At 43.6% G+C, this 14,341-nt stretch overlaps 1 protein-coding gene and 1 long non-coding RNA gene across 4 annotated transcripts in view; one reads left to right on the top strand and one right to left on the bottom strand.

Moving 5' to 3' along the window:
- Positions 1-791: 791 nt before the first annotated feature.
- Positions 792-13,296, bottom strand: KLF17 (KLF transcription factor 17). 3 transcript variants are annotated; one of them, XM_053212989.1, is made up of 5 exons: positions 13,024-13,288; positions 7,221-7,313; positions 4,774-4,898; positions 3,238-4,096; positions 1,716-2,886 (listed from the first exon to the last, which is right to left on the bottom strand). In XM_053212989.1, the coding sequence occupies exons 4-5, from the start codon at positions 4,079-4,081 to the stop codon at positions 2,642-2,644; spliced, it is 1,089 nt and encodes a 362-aa protein (XP_053068964.1). In that variant the 5' UTR covers positions 4,082-4,096; positions 4,774-4,898; positions 7,221-7,313; positions 13,024-13,288; the 3' UTR covers positions 1,716-2,641. The 3 variants fall into 3 exon arrangements, with proteins under 3 accessions (XP_053068947.1, XP_053068964.1, XP_026915194.2); XM_053212972.1 differs by lacking the exons at positions 4,774-4,898; positions 7,221-7,313 and adding an exon at positions 792-1,121 and having other exon boundaries at positions 2,642-2,886; positions 13,024-13,296; XM_027059393.2 differs by lacking the exon at positions 7,221-7,313.
- LOC128313582 (uncharacterized) overlaps positions 13,271-14,341 on the top strand; it is a 42,640-nt gene continuing 41,569 nt past the window's right edge. Inside the window, exon 1 of the long non-coding RNA XR_008294486.1 lies at positions 13,271-13,628. This is a non-coding gene — a long non-coding RNA (uncharacterized LOC128313582). The remainder of the gene's footprint in view (positions 13,629-14,341) is intronic.

The raw sequence follows: 14,341 nt of genomic DNA, 5'->3' as shown, positions 1-14,341 counted from the left end.
AACCTCTAAATAAAAGATAGACTGAATTTTCTCTTCCAATCACCTCCTCACCTCCTTACCTGCCTAACTCCCAGTTAGTCCTTACCTCTGAGCTCAAACCACATTTCCTTAGGGAGCCCCCTTGTCCTATTACAGCAAGTCCCTGATATTTGTCCTCACCGCATTCCATACACTTCTATGTCCTTCCTCCACTAGATTGTGACCTCCACAGGGGCAGGCACCTGTTTTGCCCACCAATGTAGTGTATGTGGCACACCCCTGCCCACTCTGGCTCCTCTCAGTTCCATTCTTTGATGAGAGTGATGGGTCATCAACAGACCTCTCTCTCTTGAGGCCCAACAAGCAATCTCGCCTGCTGACCTTACCGGCAGGGATAAGTGTAAGCCAGCTGGGGCAGGGTATGGAGACCAGCCCTGGCCCGTTGAGCTTGAGATGTTCCACTTCACAGAAGGGACCTAGTGCCCAGGTGGGAATTTAAGAGATTTCAGGCACTTGAGACCTGGGGTAAGTCATTGGGGCACAAACAAGCACCCCCTGCCCTTATTTATCATGCCTACTCCCCTCACTCAGAGTTTGGGTAGAGGGCACCTGGATGCCTAGACCAGGTACGCTGGGGCCATTAGGGGAACAGACCAAGGTGGCCATGCAGGAAGGGGTCAGGGTGGGGATGGGGGTGACAGGTGTCACCAAATCTGTGGGACTTCCACAATGCCGAGATAAATTTGAGCCCACAGAGGTTTGGCTCCTCTCCATGGCAACATTAAGTGATTTCAGAATGTTTATCTGTGGTTTTTATGCTCCACTGCAAGGCACTGTCATGCTCTGAGTCCTTAGTGTCCAACACAGGGCATGGCCAAGGGTAGACATCCAGGAAATGGGAGGTTAGTTAACCTCCACAAGCTCTTCGGGTCTGACTCAGGCACCTCTTTGAGAAGTCTTTCTTCCCTGACACACCCTTCCATTGACTCTGTGCCCCTCACCATGAGTCCCCACAGCTGTGATGCTCTTTGTAGTGGGCTCAAAGAACATTGGTCAAATGAATGGAAGCTTGCAGGTTGACTCTCCTCTGAGCAGTTGTGTTGGTCCAGCATTCTGTCTGGAATTCTTTCCTCTTCATTCACCTGCTTAATTTATTACAACAATAGGAATTACTAGATGTTACATATACTCCCTGAGCTCAAGGGTCACCTCCCCCAGATAGCCTTTCTGATCCTCCCCTTTAGATGCTCCCCCTCTCCATGGCCACCTCACTTAGGTGGACTTCTCTGCCCTAGAGCAAGATGGCCCCTTGGCCACAGGAACTGGACCTGATTCATCTTTCTGTGGCCATCTCCTGGAAGTGCTTGGCAATATCAGCAGAAGGTATCATCTCTAGAGTAGAGAGATTCTGGTTGGGATCCCAGTTCTGCCACCTGAGAGTTTGGGCAAGTTCCTTTTTATTAGCTTGCTGGTCAGTGTAATGGCTAGCTGAGAAGTCCAGAAACAGAGGTTCAAAACTATCTGAGTATCCAGGAGAGTCATTATGCTCTCAGCCCTAGGGGAAGAACGAGGTAGGACAGGGCCTTTAATACCTGGTATTTGGTAGTCCACGTACCTGGGCTCAGTGAAGGGAGGAGGGGAAATTACAATAGGGCTCTTCCTTCTCTGCCCCAGTCTAATGTCCTCCACCCCCAAGTCACCCAGAAAACAGAGCCTAAAACAAGAACTAAGTGCTGATGTTTTATTTGAGAACTGCAAGCCCCAGGCACTAAGTAAAGGGAAGCAAGGCAGGGAGAACTAGTGGTAATGCAAATTGATAGCAGTTGGGTCCTGCTTCATGACAAGCCTTGAGGAAACACCATAGGTGTGTCCATCGGCTACATGGGAGGTCTTCCCATTGGCTGTACATTTTGGGGAAAGAGTGCCTTGTGGCAATTGAGGAAAGGGAGGGAAGAAGGAATTTATCTGCCTGACTCTCTCCCATCTTCCATTAGTCAAATGTTATTCCAAGAGCATTAACTCCCGCACACTTCTGGGTTGTTAATGGCAATTTGAGATGCCAGATCCCATGTCCTGCAGTGGGACATTCCATGCAAGTCTGGAAGCTGTAGGACAAGACAATCTCTGGGCTTATGGCTGATGAATACCAGAGAGAATGTGATTCTGTACATAAGTGTCCCAAGCAGTCCAATACTGTTTTTCTCATTTACCAGAAGAGGAAACATGGTAAAGTGATCAAGGACCTTTCCCAAGGTCACATGGCTAGTAGATGGTAAATTCAGGATTTGAGCATAGTCTGGCTCTGGAAACTATAGAAGACCAAGATAAGGAAGTTGGATTTTACATAGCAGGCAAAAGAGAGTCACTAAAGGGTTTTAAGCTGGGGAGTGATATAAGATAAAGAGCTTTCTTATAAAGCTTCCAATTTCTACTTTCTTCCATCTTCCCATGAGGCTAAACTTGGGAAAAGTAGGTGGCCCCAGAGAGGTGAGGGCATGCAAGACGGTTTTTGAGAAGTCTCTGATTGGGTCCAGAATTCATATAGGCTTTAACACCACTTCATAATCTTTCTCTGTCTTCATCTAAGCCTACACCTTCCAGAGACTAGCTGGTCAGAGGCAGGCAGGATCTGGGAGAAGCTAAAATAAAGAGAGAGATTGACCTAAAGAACAGGAGCAGGAGGACCAGCCATTTTCCCATTGTTCGTCTGTGGGTCTGGGGATCCTGGCACCTGCAGATGAGTCCTTTGGTGTTGCCTGAGATGGTCAGATCTCATGAACTGTCGGCTGCACTGATCACATTTATATGGTCGATATCTGGTGTGTATCCTCATATGTCGTCCAAGCTCATCGGAACGGAAGAAAGACCATGTACAGCCTTCCCACATGCATTTATAAGGCCTCTCACCTGGGGGGAGGGGGTGACAAGGGACAGAAGAAATTAAGTTTAACGATAGGCCAGCAGGTGCATAGGAAGGAGTCTCACTCTATGAAGAAGAGCAGTCAAGGCTGAGAAACCAAAAGAAAACCATAGGAAAGTAATGAGGAGGCAACACCATCAGTAGTCCCCATGATCTTGACACAGTCACACTGGACCATGGGAAAGCAAATTGGTGGGGCCAATATAGCTTGACTCCAAACTTGAAGGATGACAAGCTAACCTCAAGGCATTACAAACCAGTGGTCCAGCACAAATCTAAAGCCCAGAGACTCCTCCACCCCACCCAACCCTACCCCTCCTATCTTACACTTCATTCACCTGTGTGTTTGCGTTGGTGACTCACGAGGTGGGAGCGCTTAGTATAAGCTTTTCCACAGTTCTCATATTGGCAGGAGTAAGGCCTTGAAACTGGGGATCTCCTGGGAGCCCTTTCCTGGGCCCTGGAGTTCCGCTCCGCTCGCTGTGGAGCTTGTATGGGCTGCTTGGGTAGGAAGGAGTCTTCTGGGGAGGCTGGCTGGCTCATGAGAGAGTACTGGGATTTTAAAGCCTGCAATGATGGGGACCCAGCTGGGCGCATCCTAAAATCATGGGGATCTCTAGGGGGTGACATCTGAGCCAAAGAAGGGAGCATTGCCTGAGCCTCAGTAGAAGACATGGTTGGGGCCAATACCATTTTAGGTGTTATAGAGTCTCTATTAGAAGGTACCATTGGTGGGCCAGAATAAGAAATTGTGGGTGCATTGATGTGGGACATCATTGAGATTCTATTGGGAGCTGAGACTGGCAGACCACTGGAGGGCATCCTTAGATTCTTACAAAAGTTCATGGCCATCCCTGGAATACTGGGTTCTCCTAAGGCCATCATCTGGGACCTCTTGGAAATCATCATTCCTGGCTGGGAGGGAGACATCCCCTCACAGTAAATCATCTGGGAAGGAGTATGAATCACTTGGGAGCAGTAGCTCACGCCATACTCTGGCAACAACATACTGAACTGTTGTCCCATGTCACTTGCATTCTGCCTGGGTGCCTCAGTCAAGGCCAAGGGGATCCTCTCCAGCTGTGTGCACTGAGGGAAGTGTTGAGTGCCTGATGGGCCGTCATTCCAAGAGGCGTCCACTCCACTGCTTCTAGGAGATGGAGACGTGTCCAAGATGGACATGGACTTCTCAGTATCCTTGAAGAGAGAGAGAGTCAGGTGAAATTCACTCTAGTTCAAATTCCGGTTCCACTTCCCTCCTTCCCACCCTCATCCAGGCCTCCAATATCTCTTGCCTGGATTATCCTGCCTCCAAGCCATTCTCCAGTTTGGGCTTTCTGAGATGCAGGTCCGGCTGATGGGAGCACAGTGGAAGCCTAGATGTGCTTCATGCCATTTTTTTTTTCTCTTGGCATGTTTTTGTTTATCTCATGAAAAGCAACAAAGAAAGCAAATAAAATATTCCACAACCTATACCTTCAGCAAAACTGAGAAAACCCTCAAAGATTATATTTAAGTGTGAGGGTGAAAGAACATCCAAAATCAGCATAATAAGAAAGCCACAGGAGCGCCTGGGTGGCTCAGTCCGTTAAGCGGTTGAGCGTCCGACTTCCGCTCAGGTCATGATCTCACAGTTCATGGGTTCCAGCCCTGTGTCATGCTCTGTGCTGACAGCTCAGAGCCTGGAGCCTGTTTCAGATTCTGTGTCTCCCTCTCTCTCTGCCTCTCTCCTACTCGCACCGTCTCTCTTTCAAGAATAAATAAACATTAAAAAAATTTTTTTTTAAAGAAACCCACAAAGTTTCAGATGGGTCATGGCTGTAGCACAACTTAGAAACCACCTGCAAATATTTACCTACAGAAGAGGGTCTCACCTGAGTTGGAACTGCTGTGGACAAGTCTGAGATCAAGCATTGGAGGAAGGAAGGAAAAGAGGCAGACTTTTAACAATGGTGGGGGACTGGCTTGGAAGTCCGAGGCAGTATTCCTTGGTGACTAACTGGTGTGAAGGAAAGAAAGGAAGATAATGGTGGTAGAAACAGGACAGGATCCAAGAATCATATTTTTTTAAAGCTGCCCATTACTGTAGCATTAGAGATAGTTCTTGAGCTGAGAAACTGGAAAAGCAACCCCACCATCTCCCATCTATTCATCCACTGGAACAGTCCAGAAAAGACCAATCCATTCAAATATGAAAACCAACGCATAAGTAAAAAATACAGTATCCATAAAAGACACTTAAACACCAAAACAGAAATTAATGATTGTAATTTCTCAAAAAGAAAAAAAAATTCACCAGAAAAAATATTGCCACAGAGCAAGGAAAAATGAGCAACATTCAAACACACACACACACACACACACACACAAAGAAAGCAAATTTAAGAAAGCAATTTCAGCTTTTACACCAATTACAGAAACATCACAGAGCAGAAATAGAGGAATTCAAAGAAGTTATGTACAGATAATGGGCTACAAGTTATATTAGAGGGGAGGGAGGGGACAATGATAAAGGGGCATTGGAGGAGCTGCTATGGTGATGGCAATGTTTCAGAGGTCTTCACTTTGTAATAATTCATTAAGCTGTACACTTACTTAAATGCACTTTTCTGTTTGAGTGTTACTTTCCATGATAAAATCGCTTTAAAACAATATTGTGAGCAATCAGGATTTTCAGAAAATGAAAAATTCTATTATAAAAATCAGAGAAGTAAAAATAATGCTGAATTTAAATAGGAAATATTCTATACAATGTCCCTCTTAAAAAGGGAATTTCGGGATACATGGGTGGCTTAGTCAGTTAAGCGTCTGACTTTGGCTCAGGTCATGACCTCACAGTTCGTGAATTAGAGCCCCGCATTGGGCTCTGTGCTGACAGCAAAGAACCTTCTTGGATCCTCTGTTTCCCTCTCTCTGCCCCTCCTCTGTTCACATGCTCTCTCTCTCAAAAATAAATAAATATTAAACAAAAATTAAAAATATTTAAAAAATAAAAATAAGCATTATAAATGCTTATAATTAAAAAAAAAAAACTCAAATGAACAACCTAACTTTACATGTTAAGGAACTAGAAAAAGAACAAACTAACCCTAAAGCTGGCATAAGGAAGAAAATATTAGAAAAATATCAAAGAAACCAAAAGTTAGTTCTTTGGAGAGAGTAACAAAATTGCAAAACCTTTAGCTAGATTGACCAAGAAAAATATGTGAGGACATTACTATCAATTTTACAGAAATGAAAAAGATTATAAGAGCACTATGAACAATTTTATGCCAACAGTTTGGATAGCCTAAATGAAGTAGATAAATTCCCAAAAAGACAAAACCTACCAACACTGAATCATGAAGAGAAAGAAAATCTGTACAGAACTGTGACTAGTAAAAGAGACCGAGTCAGCAATCAAAAGCCTCCAGGACAAAGAAAAACCCTGAACTTGATGGCTTCGTGGTGAATTCTAAACATTTAAATAATATAAATGCTTCTCAAATTCTTCCAAAAAATTGAAGAGGAGAGAATACTTGCTAACTCGTTCTAGCATGCCTTGATACCAAAGCCAGATAAACAGATCACACAAGTAAAGCAAACAATAGAGCAACATCTTTTATGAAGATGGATACCCTCTCCAAAAAAAAATCCTCAAAAAATTAGCAAACCAAATCCACCAGCATATTAAGCAAAGTATACCACATGACCAAATAGGATTTGTCCCAAGAATGCAAGGCTGATTCAACATCTGAAAATCAAAGTAAAATAGAGGGGGAAAAAGCAGAAAAAGCACTTGAAACAATCCAATAACTTTCATGATAAAAAAAAAAACCTCAAAAAACAAATAGAAAGAAACTTTCAACTTGATATAGGCAGTTATGAAAAGCCCACAGCTAGAATCATACTCATGATGAAGGATTGAAGGCTCTTCCTTTAAGATCAAGACAACAAGGATGGCTGTTTTTACCACTTTTATTTAACATTGTATTGGAAGTTCTAACCAGAACAATTACATAGGAAGTAAAGTCATCCAGGGGTGACTGGGTGGCTCAGTCGGTTAAGCATCCGACTTGGGCTCAGGTCATGATCTCGCGGTCCGTGAGCGTCGGGCTCTGTGCTGACAGCTCAGAGCCTGAAGCCTGTTTCAGATTCTGTGTCTCCCTCTCTCTCTGACCCTCCCCTGTTCATGCTCTGTCTCTCTCTGTCTCAAAAACAAATAAACGTTAAAAAAAATTTTTTTTTAAGAAGTAAAGGCATCCATATTGGAAAAGTAAAACTATCTGCTCCCAGATGATACAGTCTTACATGTAGAAAATTCTAAAGATTACACGCACACCTGTTAGAACTAATAAACAAATTCAGCAAAAGTAGCAGGATTCAAATTCAACACACAAAAATCAGTTGTTTCTATACACTGACAATGAACTATCTGTAAAAAAAAATTAGAAAAACAATTCAATTTACAATAGCATCAAAAAGAAATACTTAGAAATAGCTAAGAAGATTAACTTAATCACTGAAAACTACAAAAAACATTGTTGAAATAAATTAAAAACATAATGGAGAAACACCTTAATGTTCGTGGATTGGAGGACCTTTAGTTATGAAGTCAATGCTACCCAAAGCAATCTACAGATTCCATATAATCCTTACAAAATCCCATTTTTTGCAAGAATAGAAAAATCTACCCACTAAAATTCATATGGAACTTCAAGGGACCCCAAAAAGCCAAAAGCAATCTTTGAAAAAGAACAAAATTGGAGAATTTACACTTCCTGATTCAAAATTTACTGCAAAGCTACAAGGCATCAAAACAGTGTATCCTTGGCATTGGTGCACCTGGGTGGCTCAGTAGGTTAAGTGTCCAAATCTTGATTTTGTCTCAAGTCGTGATCTCACGGTTGTGAGATTAAACCCAGAGTCTGGGCTCCAGGCTGACAGTGTGGAGACTGTTTGGGATTCTGTCTCCCTCTCTCTCTGCTCCTTCCCTGCTTACGTACACACATGTACACACACACACTCACACACACACACGTGCTCTCTCTCTCTCATAATAAACTTAAATAAACTTAAAAAAAGTAAAAAACAAAAACAAGAACAAATGTGATATTGGCATTAAGCATAGACTTATTCACCAACAGAAAGGAATAGAGCCCAGAGAAAACCCTTACCCATATGGTCAAATGATTTTCAGTAAGGGTGCCAAGACCATTCAATGGGGGAAAGGGCAGCCTTTTCAATAAAGGGTGCTGGTATAACTGGATATCCACATGCAAAAGAATGAAGGGCCCTTACTTAATACCACAATCAACAATTCAAAATGGGTGAAAGACTAAAGGTTGGAGCTAAACTAAAACTCTTAGAAGAAAACATAGGAGAAAAGCTTCATAACAATGGATCTGGCAATGATTCTTCAGATATAACACTAAAGGCACTGGCAACAAAAGAAAAAGAGAGATCAAGTTGGGCTTCATCAAATTAAAACCTTTTGTGCATCAAAAGACACCACCAACAGAGTATAAAGGCAACCCACAGAATGGGATAAAACATTTTTAAATCACATATCTTTTTTTAAATAAATTTTCTAACATTTATTTATTTTTGAGAAAGAGACAGAGTGAGAGCAGGGGAGGGGCTGAGAGAGAGGGAGACACAGAAGCTGAAGCAGGCTCCAGGCTTTGAGCTGTCAGCACAGAGCCCAATGGCGGGGCTTGAACTCATGGACCTCGAGATCATGACCTGAGCCAAAGTTGGACGCTTAACCACCTGAGCCACCGAGGCACCCCACAAATCACATATCTAATAGAGACTTTATCCAGAAAAGATGGAGAGCTCCTAAAACTTAACATGGAAACAACCCAATTCAAAAATGGGCAAAGGACTTAACTAGACTTTTCTCCAAAGATAAACAAATGGGTAATAAACAAATGAAAGATGCTCAACATAACTAATCATTAGGGAAATGCAAATCAAATCCACAATGTGATATCACTTCACACCCATTTAAAATTATTTCTATCAAAACAAAAACATAAAACCACACCCAAAGTGTTGGCAAGATATGGAGAAATTGGAATCCTCACACACTGATGGTAGGAATGTAAAATGGTGCAGCCACTGTGGAAACCAGTATGACATTCCCTCAACAAATTAAACATAAAATTACCATGTGATGCAACAACTCCACTTCTGGTATATACCTACAAGAACTGAAAGCAAGGACCGAAATAAATATTTGTACACCCATGTCCAGAGCACCATCATTCACAGTAGCCAAAACGTGGAAGCAACCCAAGCATCCATTTACAGATGAATGGATCAACAAAATGTGGCATACACATACATTGGAATATTATTCAGCCTTAAAAAAAGGAGGGGTGCCTGGGTTGCTCCGTGGGTTATCAGCTCAGGTCAATATCATCTCATGGTTGTGGGATGGAGCCAGCAATAGGGCCCTGCGCTGACAGCGAGAAGCCTGCTTGGGATTCTCTCTCCCTCTCTGCCCCTCCCCAGCTCACGAGGGCCTGTGTGCACACACTCTTTCTCAAAATAAACAAACATTTACAAAAAAGAAAAAAGAAGGAAATCAACACAAATGAGCCTGTGAGACATTAAGCTAAGTAAAATAAGCTAGTCACAAAAGGACAAAGAATGTATGATTCCATTTATATGAGGTATTTAAGGAAGTCAAAAATCAAAGAAACAGAACCTGGTGGTCTAGTGGTTAGGATTCAGAGCTCTCCAAGAGACAAAGTAGAATGGTGGTTGCCTGGTAGGGATTTGGAGTGGGGATGGGGGATGGAATTAGGAAGCTACTTTTTATTGGTTAAAGAGCTTCCGTTTGGGAAGCTGAAAAAAGCTGTGGAGATTAATAGTGGTGATGGGTGCACAGTAACATGAATATGATTAATGCCACTAACTATACACTTAAACATGGATGTAGATTTTACCACCCTTTTTTTAAATGTCTAAAAAAGGACACAGAAGGGGTTCCCACTGGCCAAATTTGTGACAGTTTGAGAATCAAGAAGAATGATGACTGTTGGTTTTAACAGAAGCTTTGAACATCGTGAATTGAAGTGAAAGAATTAATCATTTATTATCTTTCCGGGAGGAAACGTCTTCAAAATCACCAAAAAAAAGAGCCCAGGGGTTTAAGAAAAATCCTATTTTACAGAAGAACGCACACTAATGAATGTAGAAGGAATGGTGGGAATGGAAATTATTTTACAACCCTTAATGAAACTTTTAAGGAAAAATTAATATTTGGTTGACACCATTAGGTGGATGATTGGTGGGGAACTGGACATTTGGATGTATCCGAGGAAACATATAACATGGATTACTTTCTGACCACAAGGCTAAATGTTAAGTTTGAAAAGAGAGATGAGATCAACCAGGCTTTTCACTACCTTAATTCTAGCATCCCCCCGATGTGGGGAAGCCAGATATGTCTCCTGATGAGGATGGAGCCCATTGTATCTTTGAGACATTTTCACCAAAAATCAGGAATGCAATTAAACTTTAAGGTCTATCCCCAATTTAGAGGTGATACAAGAGATAGGATATCAAACTAAATTATACCATGAGAAAACAATCTGATAAATCCAGAAGAAGGATTTTGTCTATAAAACAAAATTAGGATTGTGAAAAGTGGAAAGCCAGTCAGGAAAAAAGAAAACTATTCTAATTTCAAAGAAACTCAAGAGATGTAATAACTAGATGCAGTGTGTGGTCTTAAATTGGATCCTGGTTTGGACATATTAGCATTAAGGACATTTTAGGGAGAACTAGGGGAATTTGAACAAGAATTACATTCAAGATGATATTAAGAAATTATAAATTTTGGTAGTTTTGAAAATGTTTTGACTATGGAAGAAAACATTTTTTTATTCTTTTAAAATATTTATTTTTGAGAAATAGAGAGAGTGCACATGACAGAAGAAGAAGGGCAAAGAGAGGGAGAGAGAGAAATACAAGCAGGCTGCATGCTGTCAGATCAGAGCCTAATAAGGGGCTCAAACACACAAACTGTGAGATCATGACCTGAGTGGAGATCAAGAGTCAGACACTCAGTGCGCCTGGGTGGCTTAGTTGGTTAAGCTTCCGACTTCGGCTCAGGTCATGATCTCTCAGTCCATGAGTTTGAGCCCCGCGTCCGGCTCTGTGCTGACAGCTCAGAGCCTGGAGCCTGCTTTGGATTCTGTCTCCCTCTCTCTGACCCTCCCCTGTTCATGCTCTGTCTCTGTCTCTGTCTCCAAAATAAAAACATTAAAAAATTAAAAAAAAAAAAAAAAGATTCAGACGCTCAACTGACTGAGCCACACAGGTGCCCTGAAAATAATTTTTTTTTTACTTCTAGAAGGGCTGAGGAGATCCTATCTTGTTTTATTTACCACTATATGCAACTAGCATAAAGTAGGCACATAATAGGCCCCAGATCACTCACTGTCTATTGGATGAGTATTTCTGGGGTGCCCAGCCCCTTTTTCCTCCCTCTCAGTGATAGCCCTCTTTCATTTTCCTGATCCTTCACAGTCAAACTTCTTTGGAGATGTCTAAAAAATACGCCTTTATCACTACCTTGCTTTATTATTCCCAAATTCCATATGGCCCCCATCTCACCACAGAAACAGCTTTCATAAAGGTCATTGATGACCTTCATTGTCTCTACTAAGTCCAAACACTTGTCAGATCCCTTCTTGTTTGGCCTCTCAGGAGCTCCTGAGACTACTGGCCATACTCTCTTGAAATGTTTTCCTTCCTTGGACTCAAGAACACATTGTCACACTTGCTGGATTTTTCTCCTTCCCTCCTCCCTGGCCCTCCCTCCTCCTCCATCTCTTCTACTGGTTTCCCTCACCTACAAATTTCTAGTCAATCTTTCTCAGGCTAATGATCCATCTTGGTTTATATTCCACTTATTCTTAAACCAGTAGCTCCAGGGCAGACTTCTCCTGAATCTTCCAGCTGCCCAATGCTCAGTCCATTTGGATAGCCCAAAGGCACTTCAACAGACTGTATCTAAAACTCCCATTCATTCCACTCACCCAACCAAAGGGGTTTAAAAACAACAACAACAAAATGAGCTGGTTCCCTCCCATCCTTTGCTCTCTCAGAAAATGTCCCTATTGTTGCCCACCATGCAAGCCAGAAACCTGGTAAGGTGTGCTGGATGGCTCCTTCACCACCTAGGTCTAAGTAATTACCAATTCCTGCAGTGTCTACCTCCAAAATATGTCCAGGATCTATTTGGTTTTGTCTGTCTCCACTCTCACCTCCCTAGTTAGACTGCCATTTTAGTTCTCACTTGGATTATCCCAATACCTTTCTAACTATTGCCTTGAATTCCCCCATCTCCACCAGGGCACTCTATACAAAATGCAAATCTAATCATAACTGATCACATTTAAAATCCTCAGTGGCTTCCTACTGGCTGAAGCCCTCTCCATGATCTCAGTAAGGTCGGGGAATCCCTGCCTCCCTCCCCTTGGGCCATGCTCTCATCACTCTCTTGGCCTTGGTCTCTGTCCATCTTTCATTTCCTCCAACATAGAGGCATACTGTCTCTGGTCTCAGGCCCTGCAAACCCTTGACCTAACCAGTTTCTCAGTCCCAAACCAAATCCTCAGCTGTCTTCTCAACCTCCTAAATCAACTCAAACACCTCTGCTATTTGCTCCTGTGGCACCTGTTCTTCTTCATAGTAATTTGTACACTTGCAATCATTCAGCGATTTATTAATAAAATGGTATAATATCTTATAGTGAGCTCACCATTGTATTCCCAGGGCCTTGGCAAAGTATTGCCACTTAGTAATTTTTTCCTCCCTGCCTGCTCCCCGCTGACTTCCTAACTTTGTCTTCTTTCCTGGATACTCAAGTCCCTCGACACGAGTTACCTGGACCTTTTTTTTAACCCCCCAGCTCCCAGCAGAGGTGCTAATGCTCGATGGATATTAATTGCATAAATGACACATGATTTGTGTCCTCGATCTCCCATCCCCACCCCCTTCCCAACTCCATCCCTCATACTTCTAATGCCCCAGATATGTACTTCCCTCCACCGCCAGCCTGCATCCATCCCACCCCCCCCCCCCCCAACCCCCACGCCGGCCCTGGTGCTGACTTCTGGACTCACCTGCACGAGCTGGTGCTGAGCCTCCTGCCACTGGCTCAGCCTCTCGGCCTCCTGCTCCATTTCAGCCTGGGATCGGCTGCACATCAGGACTGTGTGCGGGTCCAGACCCGCACCAGAGGACAGCTGACACGCGACGCCTCAGGGTCGCAGGTCGGGTGTCCTCACACCACCACGCCACAATCACAATCACCGCGCTCAGCTTCTACCTACCATGGTGCCGGGGGGGCGGGGCCACGGGGCTCACCCACCGACCCACCCTTCAGCCGCTGCCCCACCCCGCCCCAGCAGGCACCTGGGTCCTGCCCGGGGACCTCAGACCTTCACTATATCTTATATCTTATGTCTGCCTCACCCTACTTCCCCCATCCACCCTTCAGTCTGAACATCTCTGTTTAGCCCAAGTAGGGATAAGGACACCGAGGTTTCAGACTCCAGGCCTGTGGGGTCTCAAGAGTGGAAAAACCAAGGAAGGATGCTGGAGGCAGAGGCAGAGGCAGAGGCAGATAGGGGTGTAGGAGACAGGAGAGCCTCCACCCCACTCCCCACCAGGTCAGGGTTCTTGATACAAGCTCCTGGAGGCCTGGACCTTCTCTGCTGTAGACCAGGTATCCCTGTCTGTTGCGTGTACAAAACGAATACCGGGAGCTCCGTGGCACGGTGTCTTCATTCCAGCGGACTCACAGAGTACCTCCTGTGTGTAGGCACTGTTTGGGGGGACTGGGGATGCAATGGCAAACAAGACAGAACCAAGGGTCTTTGCTCTGAAGGAATTTTCATCCAAAAAGGGCAGACAAACGAATATAGTAAAGCCAATAGTTAATAGAATTTTCCTTGGTGTTGAGTGCCACAGAGAAAACAAAATAGGAAAATGTGAGCTGAGAACTAAGTGCCTGAAAGGAACCTCCCCATAGGAAAATTGGAAGGATCTGAGGCAAGAAAGAGCTTGGCATGCTAGAGGAAATGCAAAGGGGCCAGGCAATCTCCACCACGTGAGCAAAGGAGAGAGTGGGATGACATGATGGGGATGGTCTTAGAGACCATGGACAGCAGTTTGAACTTTATTCAAAGTGTGATGGGAAGCTACTGAAGGAATTTAAACAGGAAATTGACAGGATCTAAGTTTTACAAATAATCCTCTGTTTCTTTGAGGCTTATGGATTATAGGAAATGAGATCAAAGCAGGGACACCAGTTAGAAAGCTAAAGGAGCTCTCCAAGAAAAAGCCGTTAGTGTTTGTTGGGGAGGGGGGTGATGGTGATTAGAGAATATTCTACAATTAAAAGGGACAGGACTTGGTAATGGTTTGGAATGGTGAAGG

Source organism: Acinonyx jubatus, chromosome C1 (genome assembly GCF_027475565.1).
Source record: "Acinonyx jubatus isolate Ajub_Pintada_27869175 chromosome C1, VMU_Ajub_asm_v1.0, whole genome shotgun sequence".
In the NCBI taxonomy this organism is placed as follows: Eukaryota; Metazoa; Chordata; class Mammalia; order Carnivora; family Felidae; genus Acinonyx; species Acinonyx jubatus.
This window is presented reverse-complemented; position numbering and strand designations above follow the sequence as displayed.

Coding starts and splice junctions, on each gene's coding strand:
- KLF17 (XM_053212972.1), bottom strand. CDS start 13,107: ATGTGCAGCCGATCCCAGGCTGAAATGGAGCAGGAGGCCGAGAGGCTG. Junction 4,097..13,023: donor CTCAGCACCAGCTCGTGCAG/GTGAGTCCAGAA, acceptor TCTCTCTTCAAG/GATACTGAGAAGTCCATGTC. Junction 2,887..3,237: donor TCACCAACGCAAACACACAG/GTGAATGAAGTG, acceptor CCCTCCCCCCAG/GTGAGAGGCCTTATAAATGC.